General features: G+C 39.7%; 1 protein-coding gene across 8 annotated transcripts in view; it reads left to right on the top strand.

Moving 5' to 3' along the window:
* Window positions 1-25,727, top strand: part of ST7 (suppression of tumorigenicity 7) — a 248,802-nt gene that overhangs the window by 164,477 nt on the left and 58,598 nt on the right. For all 8 annotated transcript variants that reach the window (XM_046021010.1, XM_046021009.1, XM_046021012.1 and 5 more), the window contains one exon: window positions 25,465-25,579. In XM_046021010.1, the coding sequence (XP_045876966.1) occupies window positions 25,465-25,579 (115 nt within the window). The remainder of the gene's footprint in view (window positions 1-25,464; window positions 25,580-25,727) is intronic.

Here is a 25,727-nt window from a genome sequence, read left to right as displayed (position 1 = left end):
GAGATGTGTTTTGAAGAGAAATATTCGTAATGCTCTTTTCTTTACAAACTCCTGGCACCCGAATGGAGGGAGCGGAGCTTGAGGACCGCTATGTCTCTTGAAGCTGCAGCTGGTCTCAGCTTGTGGGAGACAATTGATGGTCAGGCCTGACTTCTCTCAGGTCAGGGATCATACATACGTGGGAACTTCAGTGGGGGGTTTACTCCTTTAATAACAGGCACATAAACCAACTTGTTGCAGAGGGTTCCTCTGATAAAACAGCTCACTGGATTCCAGGCAGCCTGCTGATAAAGCATTGAGGCAGAAGCAACTTAATTTCTCATTAAGACACAGCAATCCTACTCCATATGCATTGGTTGAAACTTCCCTAGGGCAGATTTTAAGGTGGAACTAGAAATGGTAGAGTCAGAATGCCTTCCATGTAGAAAGTAGACTCTTCAAAATAATTCTCTGGAAACCCCTTAAGGAAGGGAAAGCTGTCAATTGGTGAGATAGCCTGAAAGAGAATGAATGGGAATTCTGGGAAGGCCAATTGTAGATGATTATTGATCTAATAAAATATTGATACTGTAAGTAAATATTGATGAGGTAAGAACACATAAGCTCCTTAACGTCAAGATTCATGGCTCCTAATTTTAAAAGCAACACATTAATATAAAAAAAACCCAACACATTAATTATTTTGAATTCCCAAGATGTTTTACCAAAACCCTCCCTTTAATTAGCTTCCTTTTGCAGTCAAGAATATGGAGCACTTTATTGGAAGAATGTTTTGGTAGTGGGTAGAACTAAGAGAGCATGCTGGCTTTTGAATTTTACTATATGGTACTATTTATTCAAAATGAAAAGAGTTGCATTTTCTGCTTTCTTAAGTTGAAAGAAAAGTCTTTTTGCTTGTTCTCATTTTAATCTTGTCTCTTTAACATTTGATATAGGACACAATTTTTTCTTTTTAACTTTTACTGTTTTGCTAACCTCAGCTTTGTTGTTGTTGTTGTTTCCCCCTAGTTCTCCTGGCCCTATTTGAGTAGATTTGGAATGGAATTCATAAGGCTCACTGTTTGGTCTGGCCTGCTAGCCATACCCTGTCAGAACTGGTGTAGAGAAACTGGTTTGGATGGGATTGATTGCCCATGTGAAAGAGCCCAAGAGCTCCTCTTGCCCCAGATCATTTGGTATTGCTAGGACTCCTCTGTCTTTTATTGACATTTTAGGCTGTGTAAGTCTTTGTTGTGGGTTTCCTTTGCATTGTAGGGTATTTAGCAGCATCCCTGGGCTCTACCCACTAGATACCAGTAGCAACCTGCCCCCATGTTGCTCTCCAAAGTGACAACTAAAAATATCTCTAGGTAACCCCTGGTTGTGGGGGGGGGGGGTGGATCATTCCCCATTAAAAGCCACTGACCTGGCAAGTGGATCTCTTTTGGGGCAGACATTCGATTTTTATTCAGTCTTATTTATTGCTAGTCTGCTCTTCTACTACTGTGAACACTATGTTTCTAAAGCATCCCTAGAACTGATCACTACCTGGGACCAGTTTGGGAGGCTGTTTGTCTTAGATGAGATTCCCTAAAGAGATACCCTGGGGCATGAGGAGTAAATGAACTTGAATATTTTGGTAGGGTTGTGGTTGGAGCGATGAGAGAAAGAGGAGAATGTGAAGGCCTGACGTGGGGTAGTGGTCTGCCTTGTTCCTTGTGCATATTTCCCAAGCACTATTTGCCACTTTTCCCTAAAATCTATAGTTCCTTTGAGAGTTGACCATAGGCTCTCAGGCTTTATCAGTTGTTCCCCATCTCTTTTGTAATTTCCTGCAGACCTCTATGTCATTCTCCCTTGTTCTTCTTTCATTCTTTCTCTCTCCAACACTGCCTCCTTTCAATATCCTGGCTTCTCATTTGACACAGATCATCACAACCTTCTTGAAACATTTGATTTACTTGATTTAAAGAGACCATGCTCTCCTAGTTCTCTTAAAATGTCACTGTTCATAAGCAAGTACTACCAGCTAGGTGGCTTGAACAAGAGCAATGTGTTCTCTCACAATCGTGAAGATCAGAAATCTGAAATTGAGGTGTGGGCAGGACCATACATTCTCTGAAGGTTCTAGGAAATTGTCCTTTCTTGCTGGCCATCCTTGGCATTCCTCGACTTGTAAGCATATCACTCCAATCTATGCCTCATGGGCATTCCTTCTCTTTGTTTATCTGTGTCTTTGTGGTCAAATTTCCATCTTCCCATAAGGATCCCAGTCATGTTGGATTTAAAATTGGATATATGATCTCATCCTAATTTGATACATCCACAAAGATCCCATTTCCAAATAAGGTCACATTCACAGAAACCAGAGATTAGGACTTCAAAATTTCTTTTTGGAGGACATAGTTCAATCCACAATACCAGGTCATATTTTTTTTTTCATATTTTATTTATTTGACAGAGAGAAATCACAGCTAGGCAGAGAGGCAGACAGAGAGAGAGAGAGGAGGAAGCAGGCTCCCTGCAGAGCAGAGAGCCCGATGCGGGGCTCGATCCCAGGACCCTGGGATCATGACCTGAGCCGAAGGCAGAGGCTTTAACCCACTGAGCCACCCAGGCACCCCCCAGGTCATATTTAAAAGCAAAATGTAGGTATTCTGTATATACTTTCATTCTCCCTAAAAATGGGATAGACATGGGGAAACGGTGGATATCAAAGAAAAAAATCCATCTACCTAAAATTCGAGCTTGAAACAAACCCGTGACTTTTTTATTACCATCTGTATACATTCCCAAGGGAAGTGGTAACATTCATATTTAAATTAAAATGAGTTCCATTTAGAAAATTATTATAAATGTTCATTATATATTCCTTTTAGGTCATTAGAGGTATCCTATGGTGTGAGCAATTGACCTTTGAGGATTAATTTAACAGCATTCATAGTAAGAGGATGCCCTTTAGATGATTTGTGAAGAGTAGCACTTCTGTTGAAAGCATACTTTAGAAAATATACACCTCTGGGACTAATCAAAGCCTTTGGAGCATTAAGGACTGTTGATTTGCATTTTTGTCTACTTATGTTCATGAAGAAAAACCTTCATGAAATCATTGATTTGTAAAAGAGAACTAGCATGCCATTCCTGAGATGTTTTGAAATTTCACTTTAGGGAATATTCTGCAACAGAAATTCTATTTTTATTGCTTTGGTTAAAAAAAATCTTTCTAGGAAGAAAACTTTAAACAAATAATTTGGGAGTTAATTTCTATTCCCTTTTATCATTTTCCTCATTCTTAACTTTTAATTTTGCTCCCTTTTTTGTCTTTCTATTCTGTAAGACACATTATTTCCTTCTTATCAGTATTCCTCTTTTTTTCTTAAGATTGTCATGAATTATTATGGATAACTTGACTGATGAATAAATTTAGGAGATGTTCAGTTGATTGCTGAAAGATGTAAAGTAACATCATGTGGGGACGGTTCATGGGGAGAGTAGTATTTTAATACCTCAGGTAACCAAGTATCAGTTGAGCACAGTTGCTTTCAAACTCTTAAGATAACCAGGTGGATCATTGAACTAAAGACAAAGTATACAGTGAAATATGTTCATTCCTAGTAAGTATTCCTGTGTTGTTTATTCATGTGTTTCTAGGTTCCATCTTTGCTATACTTAAAAATAAAGAAAAAGTGCATATTGGAAGCAAATGCTGTCAATAATAACGCACTGATCTTCCAAATTAGACTTTATATGAACTCTTGCTTTTTATCATGATTTGTTTTTCTGGATTTGCTTGAAATGTTGTTTGAGTTGACTTAGTAGATTATTGGCAATTAGTGATTTACACAGAAAGGAAAAGTGTTTAGTTAATTAGAGCAAAAAATGGATTTGTTAATTATTGATTTACCTACTTGCATCAGTAAGGGCGAACTATGGTTTTATCAGCATTGGACCCGGTATTCACTACAGAAACAGCAGGTTGTAAGTAGTCCCTGATGCAAATGAGAATTTTGTCTAGAAATAGTGTTTTTTATTTATTATTAGCTGTTACCCATTTACACAAAAGTCTTACTTGGGACATAATAAATACATGACTGATATCCACTATCAGGATTTTTCAAATGCTGGGCCCACATTTTCGGTGTGGTGAATAGTAGTTATTGCTGAGGAAAGCCTTCATTATATATGGCTGGCCCATGAGCAGCTCTAGACCAGTCAGTGCCTTTCATCTGGGAGACTGATTTCGTTTGCCTCCTCCAAATTCCTCTTCTTGACCTCCTCTCCCAGGCATTGATCTGCTTCCACTTCACAACTATGTCTCTAATAGAGTTCTCTTGGATTCCTGTTCTGCTACATTTTGCCTTCCTAGGACTCTGTCCTGGTTCTGTTCAGTGGCTCCATTCATGCCCGCTCTTTCTCTGGTTCCACATCTTCTCACTCTCTTTTTACCCTACAACCTTACTTTTAGTCTTGCTATACCCAGACTGTACTAAACCATTCATCCTTTCATTCATTCGGTGAAAATGTATTGCACCTCCATTTCATGTCAGGTATCAGTGAAAAAACAAAGACCCTGACCTTATGCAGTTTACATTCTAGCAGGGAGAAGAGACAAAAAAACAAAAAACGCAGTAAGCATATATTTTTGTAATATATTGAAAATTGATAAATGCTGGTGGAAAACAAAGTAGAGCAGGATAAGGAAGGTTAGGAAAGCTAGTGGGCAGAGCCTGAGGAGTCACAGGTTTAGTAGGATGATCTGATATGTGTCATTTTACACACCTGATCATCCATTTAAAAAGGTGACATTTTACCAAAGACTGAAGGAGGTGCAGAATTTCGTCATGTGAGGTGTGCTCGAAGGTTGTGAGGCAGAAGTATGTAAAAGAGCCCTGGGTAGATAGAACAGAGTAGCCCCTGGGAAACGGTGTGAATTTCAGGTCACGTAGGGTTTGTGGACTGTAGTCAGCTTTTACTCTGCTGAAATGGGGAGCTTTGCAAAGTTTTGAGCAGAGGCATGACAAGGCCATTTTTAGTTTTACAGGCTGCTGTGTGGCAAGGGAGAAGCAGGGAAGTCAATCGGAAGGCTGTTCTATTAATCTTGGTGAAAGACAATGGTAACTTGGGCCAGAGCAGTAGCAGAGCAGGTGGTGAGAAGGGGTCAGATTATATATATATTTTGATATATTTTGTATATATATTTTAGATATATTTTGTATGTGGGGCCGACAGTATTTGCCAATCAATTAATATTGAGAAAAAGTCAAGGATGGTCTTAAGGATTGTGTCCTGGAAGGAGAAGAGTTTTTATTAAGATGTGGAAGTCTGCAGATAGAGCAGTTTTTGAGGGAGTGGGGAGCAAGCTTAGGAAGGTTAGTTTTGAACACATTATATTTGAGAGAACACATATTCATTTTTATCTTGAATAATCACGTCTTGATCTTTTTGTGGACCATAGTAAATTTTTGCTTTGTTGAGGTGTGGAAACCATTAAAAAGACAAAGTAATGGGATATCTGGGTTTGATGGAATCTCTTCTAAAATGCAGTTGGTGAGGAACTCCCATTATTGTACCAAGATAAAACTTAATTAATTGCAGAGAAACCATGACCATAAAAATCTTATAAAATCTAAAAAAAAAATCTTATAAAATCTATAACACAGTGGCTTGTATATGTTTAATTTACATGTCTGTAGATTACTTTTTCTTACCATTTTCATTGAATACTATTTTTCAGGTCTATCCATTTCTTCTCTATGTACCTCTGGTATATAGTTTGTAGTTTCTAACTACTGCATCAGATTCTACATTATACTCTTAATCAAGAGACCACAAACAGAGGGAGTGCAGAGGGAGAAGGAGAAGCGGTGTTGAGCAGGGAGCCCTATGTCGGGCTCGATCCCAGGACCCTGGGGTCATGATCTGAGCCCAAGGCAGACACTTAACCAACTGAGCCACCCAGGTGCCCCAGTTCCATATTTTATAATCAAGTTTTCTAGGACCTTTTGATGGGCCATTTGGATCTGTAAACTTTTTGCCAAATACTGTCTTTATTAATTATAGAGTTTTGTACCTTTGGTTGTTGTGTTTTTCCCCTTTTGTGTTTATTGTCATTATTATTTTGTTTAGAATCATATTTGCTATTTTTCATGTTTTGTATCTATCATACTATCCCTCTTCCTTTCTTCTCTTCCAGTGAGTGGATCTTCTTTTTAAACATTTAAAAATTTTACTTCATTCTTTTTGTGTATAAAGAGCTATACTTTATATTTCTTGATCAATTATTAAGCTTACCAATATCTGTTATCTTCTGCCTGATGATACACTTACCTTAGCCTATGATTGTCCCCTCTCTAGATTCACACAGCAACCAGGGAAATTTATAAGCAGCTCTTTCTTCTGTGAAATGTATAGGAAGGACTGATACCTGAGTGTTGGTTTGGTTGGGCTGCCTCTCTGACTAGGAGCCAGTGAAACTGTTGATTTCTAGGGTGCACAGAGAGATGATCACTCGAAACAGACATACTGGCTGACCTGGTCCAGAAGGAACAGGAACCATAGAGGCAGCAAAGCCAGCAATGCATGTGATGACCAGAGAAACCAATGAACTGTATCTCTTGGGTTTCCCTTTTTAATAATCAACGCAAAAGTATTAAATATATCTCCTTGCAGGACACTTGTTGTCCTGCTTACTAAGAGCATATACTGTGAAGGCTTCTCCCTCTCCATGGGCCAGGGGACACTACCTTTGTGTCTTAAGAGTCTGCTGGTGCACAATGAGACTGAGTCATTGAGCCCTTTAAACATAAGCTTAGTCTCTAGTAGAGCACCTTGCTAATACTCTCCCGTTGGTAAAATTTTTATGGCTTGGATAGAGTAAAACAAAAATTCCCAAATGCCCTAGTCTCTTCTCTTTGCTTTACCTTTCACATTCAGTTAATATGCACAGGTCTTGTAGGCTTTTCTGCCAAAATGTGTACACATTGTACAAGTGCCCTAACTGCTTTGATCCTCATTCAGGTTACTGTTATCTTTCATCTGAACTATGCAGTTGGTCTCCAGGCTTCTCCTGTTGCCCTTGTAAAGTCCCTTCTCAGAAAGTAGTGTGAGACGTGTTTTGAAACTCAGATCAGAACTTGTCACTTTCCTACTTAAAAGCCTGCAGTGATTTACTGTTGCATTTAGAATGAAATGCAAACCCTTTATGGCCTGTGAGGTCCTTATAATCTGCTCCCTGCTTACTCTTCCAATTCCAGCTTATGCTATCTTCTTCCCTTACTCACTAGGCTGTAGCCACATTGGGTTCTTCTTGAGTACACTGAGTTTGCTTGTTCCTTCCTTAGGGACTTTGCACAGACACTTCTTTTTGCCTGGAATACGCTGCTCCAGATCCTCACTGGGCTGGGTCCTGCTTATCCTTTAAGTTCAGCTAGAATATCACCTTAGAAGAGCTTTCAGTGATACCCAGCTGTAGGACCACTGTGCTTATTGCCCCCCCCCCCCCCGTCTCTCTCTCTCTCTAACACACACACACACAGATACTCACACATACTATCATTCTCAATCATATCACTTATTTATTTTTTTATTGACCTTCTGAAATCTTCTTTATTTGTTTACCTGTTTATTGTCTACATTGCCTACCTCCATCAGAAAGTAAACTCCACAAGGGCTGGAACTCTGTTTTGTTCCATGATACATGATAGATTCTCATTTAGTTTTGTTGGATGAGTAGTAGATGGATGGAGAGATGCCTGGGTTGGGAATAGACAGGAGTACTTCCCACCCACATCCCGTGAAATGCAAAAGTAAGAGGACTTGACTGAGAATCCACAAACTCATTAAAAGCTCTTTTCCATCCTGAACAAATCTTAAGTTTCTTTAACAAATGCTTGTCTGATTATAGATTAGGTAGGATTTCATTTCTCTTGATCTCTCTGGTAGGTGTGAGAAGAGCTCCTCAGCCCAACTGTTCTATGGCGAGGTGTTGAGTTACTACTTGTGGTTACTGCCCGAGAACCCACTCTTGCTCTCTGTCTCTGCCAACTCCCAATGTGGAGCCTCTCTGAAGAAGAGCTGCAGCTTCCTCAGCTTTCTCTGCTGTGGTTTACTTAAGTCTCACTTGTAGCTTGTCTTAGGGAAATTTGTTAAAATTTCTCACTCAGTGGCTCTGCCAGCCATTCCTCCTATACCTTTTCTTAGTTTCATCACAACTATAGATTTGTCTCCTTTTGTACCACTTTCCTATCATTTTAATAGTTTTATGGAAGGGAGAGGAGGTAGACATATTTGTTTAGTTTTTCATCTCAGTTTGTAAGTACTTTGCCTGAGTTCTTTTACTACAGTATGTGGGATGCAGAAAGGCTTCTGGTGTAGTCTTAGAGTTGATGTGTTAATAAATAACTCTGTCTGGTGTTCTCATACATCCCTGATTTCAAAAAGGGAAATTTATTTAGAGCTTTCTCTAAAGAGTAAGTTTTCATTTTATGCTGTTGCATCTCAGTATATGTCCCTTTCAAAGCAAAGAAATGTTACTGTTGTCTGTGTAATTTCTTTTTTCAACCTTTCCTTCTATTCTTTAGTAATAGAAATGGTCACAACCAAATGCTCTCTGGGTTTAATGTAATGGGTCTTGGTAGAACAACCTCAGTGGATTGTAGGTCCAGTTTGAGAGATTTAAGAGGTAGAGTTGAAAGAATTTGAAGATTTATTGGATAAATTTCTTCTGTTTTTGTTTTTACCTTTAGGGTATTGGTTGTAATGTGAGGGAGAGAACATGCAGGAAAAGTCATGGATGACTTTGGAATTTCTAGCTTGGGAAACTGGAGAGGCAATGGTTACCATCATGGGGATTGAGACTGTAGTATAAGTACTGGTTTGGGGAAGGTGGGGAAGACAGGAGGAATTTAGATATGCTACCTTTTTTTTTTTAAAGATTTTATTTATTTATTTGACAGATATAGATCACAAGTAGGCAGAGAGAGAGAGAGGAGGAAGCAGGCTCCCTGCCGAACAGAGAGCCCGATGCGGGGCTCAATCCCAGGACTCTGGGATCATGATCCGAGCCAAAGGCAGAGGCTTTAACCCACTGAACCACCCAGGCGCCTCTTGATATGCTACTTTTGCAGTACCTGCAGATCATCGAAATAGGTAGTGGGATATATAGACCTTGAGCTGAGGAGAGAGACCTGGGCTGGAGGAAGTTCTGGGAATGATCAGCATGGAAGCTGATTAAAATCTCAAATGAAGATGAGGTCATCTAGGGAGGAGTGAATAAAACTTAAAGGAAAAAACAAACAAACAAACAAACAAAGGACTGGAGAAAGTGCAGAATAGGTTGACAAGAGGAGACTTGAAAAGAAGTGACCAGTGAAGTAGATAGAAAATCTAGGAGAATATTCTATTATGAAAACCATGAAGAAAGGAAAATGAATATGAGATCAGAACAATTCTTAGCATAGTCCTTGTCACACATTACATATTCCGTGAGTATTTATTGTGGAGAAAATAGTTGTTAAATTTTACTCCAAAGAGGTAGTTGGCAGTTTGACTAAACCAAGATCAGTGGGATGTCAAGTCTATAAAATAGATTGCATTGTGTTGTCTCCTGATTATGACATAATGTGTCTGCTGGAGATGACTTTTTCAATAGGCTTATATATAAAAGGAAAAGAAAGTGGTGATTATAACTAGAAAGGAACATGTAAGCAGTAGAAGGCCTGAGCATGTTCAGATGTTGACAGAAAAAGACTAAGAAGAGAGGGAGAAGTTGAACATATATGCAAAAGAGAGGGCATCATTGGTAGAATGAAGTCGTTAGGAGTGTAGAGTGTTGAATGCCAGAGGGCAGGAGGGAAGGAAGGTTCTAAAGGAGAGGTTCCATGCATGGCTGGCAGGGATTCATAGATCTGGATGCAGATGGGGATTGTAGTAGAGAGGTAAGGCTGAAGAGTGGAAGGGATTCCTTCCTGTTGACTGGTTTTCTTGATTGAATTACATGACAGGATGTCCTGCTGAGAGTTACCTGGGAGGAGTGTGAAGGGAGTTGTGGAATGGGGGAGAGAAGTCACCAGGGAAATTTACTAGGTTTACTAGGAAGTTTGAGCCCTGCAGAAGTTGGAAGTATTATATTTTAGTTCTTTCTAACGTTACAGTTGTGTTTTTCAGCCTGAGTGTTGGGACAGAAGTGGTAGACATCTGGTTTGACCCAAGGTCAGGTGGTGTTGCGTGAGTGAAATGGACAGATAAGGAAGTCGGGAACTTGAGGGATTGTCAAGGAAGTGGTAAGATGATAAGCCTTGGGCTCTAGGTGGGAGAGAGGAGGGAGGGAAGGATGGAAGGTAACAGGGACAATGGATTCATTGTTTCTAAAAACAAGGGTGTATTGAGGGCCTGCAAGGTAGTATAGTTCTACTTCTAGGTACTCTGTAGTGGAGAACAAGACAGCCAACAATTACAGCTGCCCTGGAACACTTATTACTGGAGGGGGACATGGGTGATAAGACAATCACAGACCGTGGTAAGCGCTATGAAAAAAAAAAGGCTGATGTGATAGAGGGTACCCGGGAGGGGCTGCAGAGGTACATGTTACAGAGGAAGAATTCATGCAGAGACCCTGAGACTGGAAAGAATTTGACAGAATGAAAAGGAGTCTGGGGTGAGTGAAGGGAAGGTTGGAATGAGATGAACTTGAAAAGGCAGGCAGGAGCTTTGTTACTTCTTTCCAGCAAGGCTTTGCAGGAAACAGTAAGGAGTTCTAATTTATTGTTAAGCACGGGGGGAATCCATTAACATATGTAAAGCAGGAGGGGTATCTTCTCGCTGATGTTTTTATAAGATTACTGAGACATTGTTAAGGAGGATGAGAACAGCGAGTCCAGGTAATCAGTTACAATAACAATCTAGGCAAGACCTGATGAGGGGTTTCGAATTAGGGGTGGTCATGGAGAAATGGATGATTCTGAGATATATTTGGACATAGAATCCACAGGGTTTTCCTAATACAAATTTTATTGACTCTACATGTATCTTTAAAATACATTTAGAATCCTACCACTTACAGAGTTCACAGCCATCCCTTTGGTCTAAACCATCATTATCTCACACTTGGATTTTAATAGCTTCTAACTGGCTTCCTGATTTCACTCTTGTCCCCTTGCGTCTACTTTCCACAGAGCAGTCAGAATGAGCCATTTAGTTAGAGCCATAAGTTAGATCATGTCATTCTTTGGCTTCAAACCTTCCATTAGTCTCATATCTCAGAAATTAAATTCTAAAAGTAGCCTACAAGGCCTTCCACAATTTAGGCCTCATTTCTGCTCCAGGTTCACTGTGCTCCAGCCACACTGGCCTTCTCGCTATTTGTTGAACATGCCCGACTGATTCACTGTAACCTCAGGATCTTCACACTTGCTGGAATCTTCCCCAGGAGTGCTCTTTTCCAGACACTCTTATGACTAGCTCCCTTGCCTGCTTCATTTTCTTATTAAATATCACTTTCATACTCCCACCTTTTCTGTCCTGCCTTCACTGACTGACTGCTGTGTTTAAAATTGCTTCTTCCTGCCATGCCACCATTCCCTAACCCCTTCCCTGCCTTATTTACTGTCCTTAGAACTTATCACCACCTGACAGCCTCTCTATATATTTGCTTATTTTCTGTCTCCACTAGAATGTCACTTTCAGGAAAGCAAGAATTAAAAAAAAAAACAAAAAAAAAAACCAAGCAGAAATCAAAAAACTTTATTTATTTTTAAACTTTTTAGTTAAAAAATCTTTATTTAAATTCAGTTTAGTTAATACATATTGTATTGTTAGTTTCAGGGGTAGAATTGAGTGGTCCATCATTTGCATATAATACCCAGTCCTTGTTATATCAAGTGCCCTCCTTAATGCCTATCACCCAGTTATTCCATTCCCCCACCCACCTCCCCTCCAGCAATCCTCAGGTTGTTTCCTAGAGTTCAGCATCGCGAATGGTTAGGAAAGCAAGACTTTTGTATTTATTTACTGATGTATCCCAGTAGAACAGTGCCTGTCAGATAATAGCTTCTCAATAACTAACTGAAAAATGAATTGCTGGATAGATTGGGTATGGAAAGAAAGAATTGTATACTCAGTACAATATAGTATGAGACCATGGGTTTTTAGCCTGAGCAGCTTGGTGATGGTTAGAAAGGGAGAGGACTAGGCGAGAAACAGATTTTAGAGGTATGCAGGGCTTCTGTTTCTGCATGTTAAGCTTGAGGTGCCTGTTTTACCTGTAGGTGAAAATACTAGAAGACAGTTGAATATGTGTCTAGAACTCAAGGATGAGGAGTTTGAGAGTCATATATATATATAGAGAGAGAGAGAGAAGGAGAGAGAGAGATCTATCTATATATGAACTCGGGCTGTGGTATTGAGTGAGATTGTGTATGTAGAGATGTCAGTAGAGAAGAAAGAAGGTTAAGATGTGAGTCTTGGTGGTCTTGAACACTGACAGGCGAGGTAGAAGAGAAGCATCCAATGGAGCACCTGGGAAGGGAGGAGGAAAGCCAGGAGAGTGTGATATGGTGGAAGCTAAGAGAAGAAAAACATTTCAGGGTAATAGGAGCAGCCTGAGAAAGATAAGGACAGAAAGTAAGTGAAAAGGATAAGGCACTAGTGGTCTTAGTAAAATTAAAGAGGAAGTTTCATGTGAGCAATAGTATGAGATAACTGGAGATCAGTACATTATGGTCAGAGTTTATATGGGACATGTATGTCCAGATGTCGAGTTCTGGAGTTTGGCTATCATCTTGGGTTACCTAATGCAGTGGAGGGATAATCTTTTGCTCTGAGATAGTAAAACAGTTGTGAATCTAGCATAGTAGATGGAGCTTTTACGTGGACTCTTTTTTTTTTTTTTAACATGGACTCTTGAAAGTAAGAATATACAGCAACGCCCAGATGGGTAAGGTCAGTTAAGCATTTGATTCTTTGATTTCAGCTCAGGTCATGGTCTCAGGGCCATGAGATCAAACCCTGCATTGGGCTCCATGCTCATTAGAGAGTCTGAGATTCTCTCTGTCTCCCTTTCCCTCTGCTCCTCCCTGTTCTCTCTCTCTCAAATAAATAAATAAATAAATAAATTTTGGGGGAAAAAGGTAAGAATACACAGCCAGGTAACCAAATCTTTAGTGTATGAGGGTTGTTACCTGGCAGAAAACTTGACAGAAGGATGGTGGCAAGTGCTGGAGCATTATGGCATGAGCTGCGGAAGAGCTGGAACTGCTACCCAAGGGCAGGGCCGAGCAGTAATGGTCCAGATGTGCTTTGGGGCAGTGGGAGAAGCCAGCCTTACATCCTTCTGGATAGACACGAGTTTGGTGGGGGAAATTAACAGCTTCAAGAGAAGCAGTGAACTCAGGTTTGTGTTGCATAAATGGTTCATGGATGTGTCCGGGAATTTGTATGTCATGGACTCTCAGGTTCCAGCAGGATAGACTAGAAAGACTTGGGGAGGAAAGGGAATACCAGAAGGCAGTGTGATGGCAGAGCAGTGTGGGGATTAATGTCAAAGGCTGAGGTATTGACCTTCTGCCCGTTGCTATGAAAGAATTTCTCATAATACTTAACTTTCAGCATGACCGTGCTGTGAGATGCCTGCCAGAGCAAGTATTTGTTAACTGTGCCCCAGATAACCAAATGAGTTAATCTCCTGAATAGGGTTATTTACAATTACCCATGTGAATGTGGAAGGGTGTGTGCCAAACATAGTTATTGTGGTTTTGGCATAAAAAGTCCTTTCTGACAGTAATTGTTGGCCGGTATGTTCAGTTGCTCATTGAGGCCACTCCTGGAACAGGAGAGCAATGCCATGTCATCACAGAGGGAAGGATGCTTATCGTCCTGTTTTCTGTTCCTGGGCCTGCTTCCAAGCCATTTGAAATATGCATTAAATTGTTCGATTGTTCATGATCTCCAGGCCAGGGTACAGCCCTATTTGAATTTGTTTAAGATGATGAAGAAAATGTTTCACTCAAACTGTTGCCTGTTAGTTTTGAAGAGGGTACAAATCATTCTTTCCCCCAAAACAGGATGAGGCTGATTTCTTCCCTGCCCTTGTCTCCAGCTTTGCCCTTGTGGAAATTTTACAAACACATGATAACATAGATAATATAATGGCGCTGTCAGACCCTTGCTTTTGGAAAGGAAGGTTCTCAGATGTCTTGAAGTGAGGTAAAGAATCGCCACTGACGAGGGTAGAGGTTGAAGAAGAGAGTCTTCTTGAAGATGATTCCTAAATTCTGACAAGGCTTATGCTTGCTTTATCCTTATCTGATTAAGGATCAAATAGAAGAGGGCATTTTATACTGAAAATATTTTTGTTAGGATCTGTATAAACGCAAAGCCTTTCTTGTTCACTAGAAAATCGAAGGAACATTTCTCTTCTGGAAATGAATGGAGTGTAATTTTGATGAGAAAAGTAGATAAGTATTTAGGTAACCTTCCAGCCCTCTGAGTCATTCCAGAGCTGCTGTCCGGTGATTTGCATCGTGCCTCTAACTGTTACTTTTCTCCTCGGTTACCGGTGATGCGCGTATTTGCATCATGTGCACAGTTCCACGAATAACTAGTGAACTGGTGATGTCACTGTCCATACAGGTCAGGTATCGATCGTGCCACTTTTCAACAGATGCAGCTTATTATTTCCCTTTAGATTGGCTCTGAAAATGACATTTTCTTATTAATCTTAGTCTAAGCCTCTCACGAGTGCCTTTTATAGTGGTCTGTGTAAATGGAACTCTCAGGGGTCTCTCAGAACTCTGGTAAACAATTCCTCCCTTCCTTTCATTGCCCTTAGTATCAGTAAAAATCACTGACAAAATCATAGCCATGCAATAGAGAGTGTCTTTTCTATTTTCTACTTATGCCTTTATTTGAAACTGTAATTAAATAATGTCAAACTTGCAAATATAACAAAATAGTATCTGATGTTTGAATCTAATACAGGCAAATTCTATAAACTTTAATTAAATCAAGCTTGCATTGACCTCAGTAGGAATCTGGTTGAGGATCTCTTTTAATTACCTCTGCCTTAAAATATGTAAGAATTTTCAAGTTGCTTTTCTCACTCTTAAAACAATGCATGAATAGCTAAACTAATAAAATGTTTAAATAGACACAAATCAAACTTGAAAGCTTTAAACTGTTGTTTTCATCCTGTAAGTCAGCTGAGAAAAAGCATACAGAGTATAGTTCTAAATTATGTCCATAGAGTATTTCAAATCCAGTGAATTAACTCTCCTTTTTTTTTTTTTCTATTTGAGCTCATACATGTTAACCTCCGAAGTGCCTCAGATTCTTCCATTGAAATAAACTTGAACTGACAATAGCCAGATGATGTAAAATTGAAACTGAAATTCTATCCTTGGCCCATCCCATGTTCTTCCCCTTAGGTATTAGAAGACTCATAGGAGAGTTAGTGTTTTCATTGTACATGAACTGTAGTATTTGGGCAAAGCAGGGCATATAAATTTCTGACTGCCAGGAGAAAGCAATTACCAGCGTGGAGAAGATAGCTGGCAATAAATAAACAGAACTGTGCTAGATAGTGAGTGAATTTAAAGATTTATTTAGAATGACTTAGCTTATAGAAAACAGGCCTTTATATTTATCATATGCCTTCCTTCAAGTTTCTTAATAGAAAGGCTAATTATACCACCAAGCCATTTTTTGTACAGTATTTTAAAATAAAGAAATTGGGATATACTATATTGCCCAAGTAAGGCCACAAACAAAACTAGTCACTTGTAGCAAAACAAACAGCTCTTTGAAAATGGGGTATACCTGGGTAAACATTATGTCAGGATAACGGCTCCCATTTGTCAAGCTCCCATATTGTGTCCTAGTGCCCTGTAAGCTAGGTGTTGTTCTGGTCTTGCAGATGAGAAAAATCAGCTCACTTGGTGCTAAGAAACTCCACGGTCCCTGGATGGGAACCCCAACCTCTCTGATTCCAAAGGCAGTGGTGCTCTTGACTTCTGCAATGTGCCACCTCTTCCATGATGGACCCTTTCCAGCAACCTCACTGCTGTATCCAACACTTTCTCTTTTATTTTGAAAACAATGTTTACATCCTGTAAGTCAGCTGTGCATTTTATAGTGGTCTGTGTAAATGGAACTCTCAGGGATCTCTCAGACCCTCTGAGTTCTGTGTTTCTAGAGAAGAAGCAAGAGTGAATTTTATGACGCAAGAGTTTTCTTTGAGAGTAGTCTCATCTAAGTCTACCCCCCTCCCAACCCCCACACTAAGGGTTAGAGAGGGAAGTAACTTACCTTACAATCAGTTTAACTCTGAAGCATCCCTCAAGACGAGATGCTGTTCTTCACACCACATCTGTGGGTGGACCTACTTTGGAATTCAGGTGGAGGAGAATTAAGAAGTGGGACTCTAAGCTGTGCTTCATCTGAGATTGGATTATTATCTTGATATCATTTTAGGATTCAAGTACCGTGTATTAAAATCATCACATTATTTTTTGAGAAAATTCTCTAATGTTGTTTGGTCAGACGTTGACTTTCTCTTTGATGCTATCAATACTTTAAGGAACTGCAGAGTCGGGGTACCTGGGTGGCTCAGTGGGTTGAGCCTCTGCCTTCGGCTCAGGTCATGATCTCAGGGTCCTGGGATTGAGCCCCGCATTAGCTGCTCAGCAGGGAGCCTGCCTCCTGCTCTCCCTCTGCCTGCCTCTCTGCCTACTTGTGATCTCTCTCTCTGTCAAATAAATAAATAAAATGTCTTTAAAAAAAAAAAAAGGAACTGCAGAGTCAACCCCAAAGGGGAAGAAGTGATTGTGGTTCAAAAGGTAATTAGAAAATAGAAAACAAAGTTTAACTGATGAAAATTGAACTATCCATGACATGAGGAATTACAAGTGAAAAGGACAGCTAACCAACTTCCTATGTTTGAGGAAGCAACTTTAAAATATATACACACACACATGCACATGCACGCACACACATGTATCACACACACACACACATATAAAAATAATAAAAAGTGCATCACTGCCCAGAATTAATTGAAGTCATAATAATAGTAGTTAATTAAAAATTCTGTCATCTTTATTCACCTTCTTTTCTGAAAAGCAATAAAATAGTAGCCCCCATGTGACCCCCACTCAACAATTTGCCTCCCCTGAGGCACCAACAAGTTTGTTCTCCATACATTTCCATATTGTACACCCATAAATGATATGGAGGATTATGTACATTTAAATACTAAATTATATACATTTTCTACAGAATAATTTCTTCACTTAAAATTATTTCATGTTTTTCTACATTGAGATATATTAGGCTTAATTCATTCCTTTTTGCCTGTTGAACAGCATTTCGTCATACGCATATACCCACTCGATCCATCCATTCCACTGTTTAGGACAGTGCTCCCCATCCTGTGTGACTCTCACAGAATACAACTGCTCAGAAGCTTACATGAGCGGTTTTTAAGGAACAGATTTGGAAGCTGAAGTATTGGGTTATAGAGTTGGCCCTTTTTATTTTTTATTTTATAACAGTCTGCCAAATCAGCTGTGTGTAAGAGAGGTTTCCAAGTATAATTTTCCAAATGTAATATCTACATGAAACTCTTCTTATGAAGAACTTTTATTCTTTAAAATGTATTCCTGTTTACCAGGAGTTCACAGACGGGGAGCCTGAAGGCTAGATCTGGTCTCCTGCCTGCTTCTGTGAGTAACTGCTTGCTGCTGCCCTCATGCTTCAGTGTCAGCGCTGAACAACTGCAAGAGAGACATACGTCTCACAAAGCCCAAGACATTCACTCTTTGGCTTTTTACAGAAATAATTTGCTCGCCCCTGTCAAAATAGCATTACCTATCAATCTGTTTACTTTTTTGTTTTCTTTTTAAGTGATCTAATATTTAGCCACAGAAACTGATAAATGAGACAATTTCAGAGTGTGATAGAAACAGTGGGGAACGGGGATGTGAGTTAAGTGCTGACATTAAATAGAGTGGTAGAGGAAGTCTGAGGGCATGCCGTATGAGCTGGGACCCAGGAGATGAGGCATTCATGGCTCAGAGAGGTTAAGTAGTTTGTGCAACGTCACATGGGAAGTAAGTGGTAGGAGTGAGTCTTAAGCTCAGGAATAACTCCACATTTGGGGCTTTTTCCTCTGTAATGTAGCTGTCTTCTCATATTCATGTAAACACAGAACAAAGTAGGTATGTAAGTGTAGCAGAGAAGCATAAGCAAAGTGGTTTCGTTCTCCTGGACTTTGCAGGCCAGAGACTGGGATTCTGACATGTTGAAATTTGGAATCGGTACTGATGACTGGGTTTGAATCATGTAGTCCCAGTACTAACCTTGGCTAAATCACTTAAATTTGCAGACTTCATTGTGTTTTAGTGGGGCAGGGGTGGGAGGGAGCTCATCTGTAAACTGAGGAGGGTGTTTGGATGATCTCCATGGGCTCTTCTGGCTCTCACTTTCTTTGCTGCTGTGACTTTAGGAGGTGGCATTTGATCTGGGCTTTGGAGGGTGGGGTGATTTTGACAGGCTGCCTTGTAAATGACAGGAAAAAGGTATTCCAGGTGGTGAGAACAGTTTGAACAAAAACACAGTGGCTAGTAACTGTAGAAAGAATTCTGAGAATGGTGTACTGCGGTCTAATTTGACAAGGCTAGAGTTTAATCCTGTAGAAGACAGGAGAATCAAGATGCATCTGGAGCTGAGCGAGGGTCTGAAAATCATACTTATGAGCTAGGGACTATTTCCTTGGAATTATAGGATTGAAAGATCTTGGGTCCTTTTTTGAGCATCTCTGTCCATTGATTGGCCTTTGTCTATCTGAACAGTTCCAGTGATGAAGACTTTTCTAAGTCTTCTATTCCATTTTCAGACAGCTCTAAGTGAAAAATAATTTTTCATTACATTATGTCATAACATGAGTTCTAATTCTACCTTTTTTCCAAGATGTAGATAAAATCATTGGAAGATTTCAAATGGTAGAGGAACACGTTCAGGGATATGTAACCCAAAGACCTGAAATAGGCCTTTTGCAGCACGCATATAATATGTACCCCAAAGGTAGAGATAACCTTTGAAAGCCTTTAGAAAGCATTCCTTTCATGAAATGTGTTTTGAGCATTTATGTTGAATCAGTCAGTGACCAAGAATTTGGTGATAAGCCAGAATTCCTATTCTCACACTCTTCCCAGGCTCATGGGGAAGATGGACCAGTAGACCATTGTAACAAGGCCTCTGGGATTTTGGGGTGGGAGTACTTAACCTGGCAGGTAAGAGGCAAGAAATAAAAGGGCAGGTAAGTGTTCCTGGAAGTTGAAGAGCTGTCCAGATTGATCAAGGAGGCAGAAAGAAGAGCACTCCAGGGATGGGGAGCATAGAGATAGAAATGTGAATGGATGTGACATATTTAAGGAACTAAAAGCTATTTTATGGTGGGAGCACAGTGTGTGGGTAGGGAAGTAGCTAAGAATGAGGCTGGCATAGTGGACTGAGACTTCACGAGGGTCTGTGTTTGCTGTGCTAAGGATTTTGTATTCTGAATTTGATGAGAAGCCAATATTGTTTTTTCCTAGATGTGTGTGTATGTGTGTGTGTGTTTATGTATATGTGTATATGTTTATATGTGTGTGTTGGGGGGGTTTGAGAGAGACAGAAAGTGTGAGCGAGCATGAGTGGAGGAAGGGACTGAGGGAAAGAGTCTTAAGCAGACTCCACACCCATCATGGAGCTTGACGTGAGGTTCAGTCTCAGGACTTTGAGATCATGACCTGAGCTGAAAACAAGAGTTGCATGCCTAACCGACTGAGCTACCCAGGCACCCCTCCAATATATTTTTTAATAGAAGTATAAATGACATATAAATCTTATTAGTCTCAGGTGTGTATTATAGTGATTCAATATTTTTATACTGAATGAAATGATTCTCATGCTAAGTCATTACCCTCTGTCATTGTATGAAGTTATTACAAAATTATTGACTGTAGTGCGTATGCTGTACATTACATCCCCATGACTTAATTATTTTATAACTGGAAGTTTGTACCTCTTAATACCTTCACCTTTTTCTCCCACCCCCCAACCTTCCCCACTCTGAAAGCCAGAAGTTTGTTTCCTACGAGTCTGTTTCTGTTTTGTTTTGTTCATTCATTTTGTTTTTTAGATTCCACATATGAGATGAAAGGCTATTTGTCTTTCTCTGACTTATTTATTTCACTTAGCATAATAGTCTCTTAAGTCCATCCATGTTGTTGGAAGTAGAGTTGCTGGATCATATGGTAGTCCTATTTTTAGTTTTTTCCCATACTGTTTTCTGTAGTGGCCACACCAATATGCATTCCCACCAACAGTACATAAGGGTTCCCTTTTTTCCCCATCTTCACCAAAACATGTTGTTTCTTTGTCTTTTTGATAATAGCCAGACTGACAGGTGTGAGGTGATATCTCATGGTGGTTTTGATTTATGTTTCCCTTATGATGACTAATGCTGAGCATCTTTTCATGTACCTGCTGGCCATCTGTGTATCTTCTTTGGAAAATTTCTGCTCACATTCTCTGCTCATTTTTAAAGTGGGTTACTTATTTTTTTGATATTAAAAGTCAGTATTTTTTTGCATTTCCTTATCTACTTTATTATGTTTAAAATTTTAATTCCAATCTGGTTCACATACAATGTCCTATTAGTTTCAGATGTACAATATGGTGATTTAGTAATTCCGTACATCATTCAGTGCTCATGATGTTGAGTGTACTCTTAATCCCCCTTACCTATTTCACCCACCTGTCACCCGCCTCCCCTCTAGTAATCATCAGTTTGTCCTCTGTAGCTGAGAGTCTATTTTTGGTTTGTCTCTTTTTCTCTTGGTTCATTTGTTTTGTTTCTTAAATTCCACATATGAGTGAAATCATATGGTATGATATGAAATCATATGATATGAAATCATATGGTATGGTATGAGTGACTTATTTGACTTAGTATTATACTTTCTAGATCCGTCCATGTTGTTACAAATGGCAAGATTTCATTTTTTACAGAGAAGTTAATATTCTTTTTTTTTTAAATCAATGTCAAATCTCAGCTGTAATCTTTTTTTTTTAATATTTTATTTATCTGACAGAGAGAAATCACAACTAGACAGGCAGAGAGAGAGGAGGAAGCAGGCTCCCCGCAGAGCAGAGAGCCTGATGTGGGGCTCGATCCCAGGACCCTGGGATCATGACCTGAGCCGAAGGCAGAGGCTTTAACCCACTGAGCCACCCAGGCGCCCCAGAGAAGTCAATATTCTTAATAATAGTTTTTCCTCCCCAATTTATAGAATGTACATATACATTCCTTTCAAAACTTTCAGAACATATGGAAAGTATGAAGAAATAGAAATCATCTTTAAGCTCACTAACCATAAATAACCAATGTTAAAAGAGTTTGCCATAGTTCTAACCAAGTGTGATACTATGCATAGATACAGAAGAAAAGTTATGATCTTATTGCAAAATAGTTTGTATCCTGTTTTTTCTTTTGCCCTGTTTTGTGCCAGCATTTCCTAGGCTTTGTTGTTAAAAATTATTTGAGAATTTAACTATTAATGTTGACATATAGTAACCCAAAAGATGACTGTTTCTTTTTACTTGAATGCCTCATAATGGGTTAAATTTTAAGTTGCTTGCATTTTTTCATTATCTTTTTAAAAGACTTATTTATTCATTTGAGGAGTGTGCACAAGCAGTGGGGGAGGGGCAGAAAGAGAGGGAGTGAGAATTGAAGTAGACTGCAGGCTGAGGGGGAAGCCTGAAACCGAGCTTGATCCCATGACCCCAAGATTACAACCTGAGTGGAAATCAAGACTTGGCTGCTTTAACTAACTGAGGTACCCAGGCACCCTGCATTTTTCACTATTATAAATAATGTTGTGATAAACAGCCTTGTTTGTAAATTTGTTTTCACATCTGCCTGTTTCCTTGGGGCCATGTCAGTGGTGCCTCTTAAGCAGAGTGTGATGGACTGAGGTATGTATTTCTGAAAAGCCATTCTGACAGTGGTGTGAAGGGTAGATTGGAAAGAGGCAAGCATAGAAAAGATGCTCTTTGAGCAATTTAGGCCAAATATAATGGTATAAACTAAGTTACTGGCAGCAAGTTCAGGGAAAAGAAGACATGGTAAGATTCTTAAGGTGATTTCTTGTTTGTTGTTTGTTTGTATAACAGAGCTCTCTGGGAACTTGCTGAAAGCTATTAGCATTTTATACCTATTAGTTCAGGGGTTTAGGGACCTCTAAGGTGGCTTTAATTAGTAGGGCAACGAGGGTAACAGGGATCAATGGCTCTTTTCCCAAAGATAGGAAATACCAAGAGGGAGGAACAAGTTTGAAGGGTTGGCTTGTGGAGGAGGAATTTATGAGACCAGTATTAGGTGTTAGGTGAAACTGTTCGGGAGATAGTTTACAAAATGATTTAATAGCTTAGGAGAGAGGTCAGAGCAGGATGCGAGGACATGGGAGCCATCATTTCAAAAGTGGTGAGACTGAGACCGTGGACACAAGAGCAGTCCTGGATATGAGGGTGCTTATGAGAAGAGTACTGGACATAACCACGGAGGCTACTTACTCCTAAGTAGGAGACGCGGAATCTAGAGAAGGAGTGAGAAACTAAGTATAGAGAAATCCAGAAGAGAATGGTGTTGAGGAAACCAAAAGAGACACGAGTTTCAAGGAAGATGTCATCAAACTGTCAAATGTGGCAGAGGTCAGCAAGGAAATGACTGGAGGGTATCCATAGGAGCAATTTAAGTCACCTGTAAATGTGGGTTGAGCAGATTCTGAGGAGCTATGGTGTGGAAACCAGATTGCAGCTATGCGGTGAGAAGAGAAGGGAGCCAAGGGAGGTGAGTGCGCATGGCTTGTTTCAAAGAGAGCTTGTTGTGAGGGGCTGGGGAGGGCAAAGTGATAGCTGGAGTGAGATGGAGCAGCAGGAGTTTGCTTTTCCTTGTTTATATTGGAACAAGGAAAGCTAGATTACTAAATTATCATATGACTTTGATTAGTTCTCTGACATTTGCTATTTGCCATGTTTAAGATCTTTTTATTTTTTGGATGCTGTATTCTCTCTCCAAGCTTCCAGTGAAAGCACCCCTGCCCACACTGCTCACATCCTGCTTCAAGGTCTGCTGCAACAGGCCGAGACTCCCGTGTGTGCTCACATAGCCTCAGTGGGCCTTAGTTGGACTCCCCTTTCAGTTCTTAAGCTTGAGCATGCTACTACTTGGAATTATAATTTCAAAATTTCAGAATATGACTGATATCCTTGAAGTTTGACCTTTACCTGAAGAATTGGTTAAAAATGGTAAATGTTTAAAGGCTGCAGTTTAGAGAAAGTCTTTATTGTGTTGCCAAATGCTGAATGACAGGGAGCTTTAATTCTAACAGGCTCTAATTAGAAAGAGGGGGAATAAAATCAAAGGGTGATGTCAACCAGAATCAAAGTGAACCAGAACAAGAAATACTTTTATTGGTTACAGAACATCAACAATATGTGGTATAATCTTACTCACTTCCTTTACTAGCAATGAAAATACTGCGGGCTGTCCTAGGGGGTTCAGACAGTCTTATTGAACACATAATCATTTTCGTAGGTGTTTTTCACTGGTAATATGTTGCTCTTTGGGGCTGCAGAAAATTATTTATTTTAGACATATGCTAAATGATTGTTGGCTTTAAAAAACAAGACAATGTGGCAAATGTTTCCAACGTAGGAAGAAGTGGATAGTCAAGGTATTGACTTGGTTTCTTACTTAACAGTGAGTTAGCCTATTTGTGAGTATTATTTCTCTCAGCACAATTGCTGTAAATATGGTGACATCCAAAAAGAGTTATCACTTTTTAAGAGGGCATTGTGTTACAATAGGAAACAGTTATCCATATAAAAGATTAAGTAAAGGACGTATACATGTACATACACATCAGTGCATATATGCACACGCATCTGTACCATATATCTATATGATTCTCTGTATAAAGAACCTGGTTATCTTTCTGTAAGATAGATTTTACTTTGAAATTCTTAGTTCTTTCTTCCTCGCTTTCCAGTGAAGTTCAGTATCATGTCGTTTTTTTTTTTAAGATATTTATTGATTTATTTGAGAGAGAGAGAGAGCGAGCAAGCACACACATACATGAGCGACGGGAGGGTCAGGGGGAGAAGCAGGCTTCCCACTGAGCGGGAAGCCCGATGCGGGGCTGGATCCCAGAACCCTGAGGTCATGACCTGAGCTGAAAGCAGACGATCAACAGACTGAGTCACACAGGCGCCCCATATTGTATCTTTTAACTCCCTTTGGGCTCTTCCTGCTCCCCTTCTTGTCTAGAACTTTAGACTGTTCCTTTAATCATTCTTTCCTCATTCTAGCCAACTCTCCTTGCTTCTTGACTCTCTTCTGAATCTAATTCAATCTGACCAGGTTTAGCCTCATCATCTGACATGTTTGCTACTGTCCCTGGGCTGGTGAGCACTGTTAACTAAAACTTGACAAGCATGCCAGTTGTAGTCCCAAATTTGCCAAGTCCTCACGATGGCCTTTGCAATCCTAGATTGTTTCCCAAGCAGTTCTCCTTTTTTATGTCTATTCTGTATTTTCACCCCATCTTCAAACTTCCTCCCTGTCACTTATTCCCTCAGTTTCAGAAAATGATCTTGATTCCTGTCTTTTTGAGGCCATCACTCAGGAACTCCCGAATATCCTCCCTTTCTACCGCTCTCTATCACTACCTACACATTTTTCTCAACACTTATCATTTCTGGTTATTTTCTTGCCTTTTCTCCGTGACTTTGTCACCAGGCTGCTCAAAAGAATAGTGCCTGCTTGCCTCCTTTTCTGGTCTCTGGCTTTCATCAAACTGCTCTTAACCAAGTTAAACTGTCAACGCCTATGAGATAGTGTTCAACTTCTACCTAATTTGCCTCTATCATATTTTAACATTACTGAGTGCTACCTCTAAGCATCTTCCTCAGTTGTTGTTTTTTTTTAAGATTTTATTTATTTATTTGACAGAGATCACAAGTAGGCAGAGAGGCAGGCAGAGAGAGAGGGAAGCAGGCTCCCCGATGAGCAGAAAGCCCGATGGGGGGCTCGATCCCAGGACCCTGAGATCATGACCTGAGCCGAAGGCAGAGGCTTAACCCTCTGAGCCACCCAGGTGCCCCTCTTTCTCAGGTTTTATGAAACCCCCTCTCTTTGGATATTCTTCCACATTTGGTTCTCACAAATTCAAAGTTGCCATTTTTCCAAAAAAGCAGGAAAAGATTTGAGCATTTAATTCTTTACAAAATAATAATTGGTATGAATGCTTTTAATTCAGTATTTACCTATATTGCTAAAATTGTATTATACTTTTTTATCATATAAATGTATTATAATGCAGTACTCGTTTTACTTTTAGAAAGTAAGAAATATATATTAATTATCCTTTATTTCTTCTTTCCTAGTTAATGAAGGAGTTCCCCTTACTGAGCATGTTCAACATCCATGAAAACCTTTTAGAAGCTCTTCTGGAACTACAAGCATATGCTGATGTTCAGGCAGTCTTAGCAAAGTATGATGGTAAGTTCTTGGGTATTTTTATCTACTTGAGTATTTTTCTCTTGATATATTTCAGCAACTAGATTAGAAAGATCATTTCAAATAGTATAGGACTTTAATAACTATCCACTTATAGAATTTTTACCTACAGTTTTAGGGTGGTATTTTA

Source organism: Meles meles, chromosome 10 (assembly GCF_922984935.1).
Source record: "Meles meles chromosome 10, mMelMel3.1 paternal haplotype, whole genome shotgun sequence".
Taxonomy (NCBI): Eukaryota; Metazoa; Chordata; class Mammalia; order Carnivora; family Mustelidae; genus Meles; species Meles meles.
The sequence above is the reverse complement of the archived record's forward strand: the minus strand, read 5'-3'. Positions and strand labels throughout refer to the sequence as shown.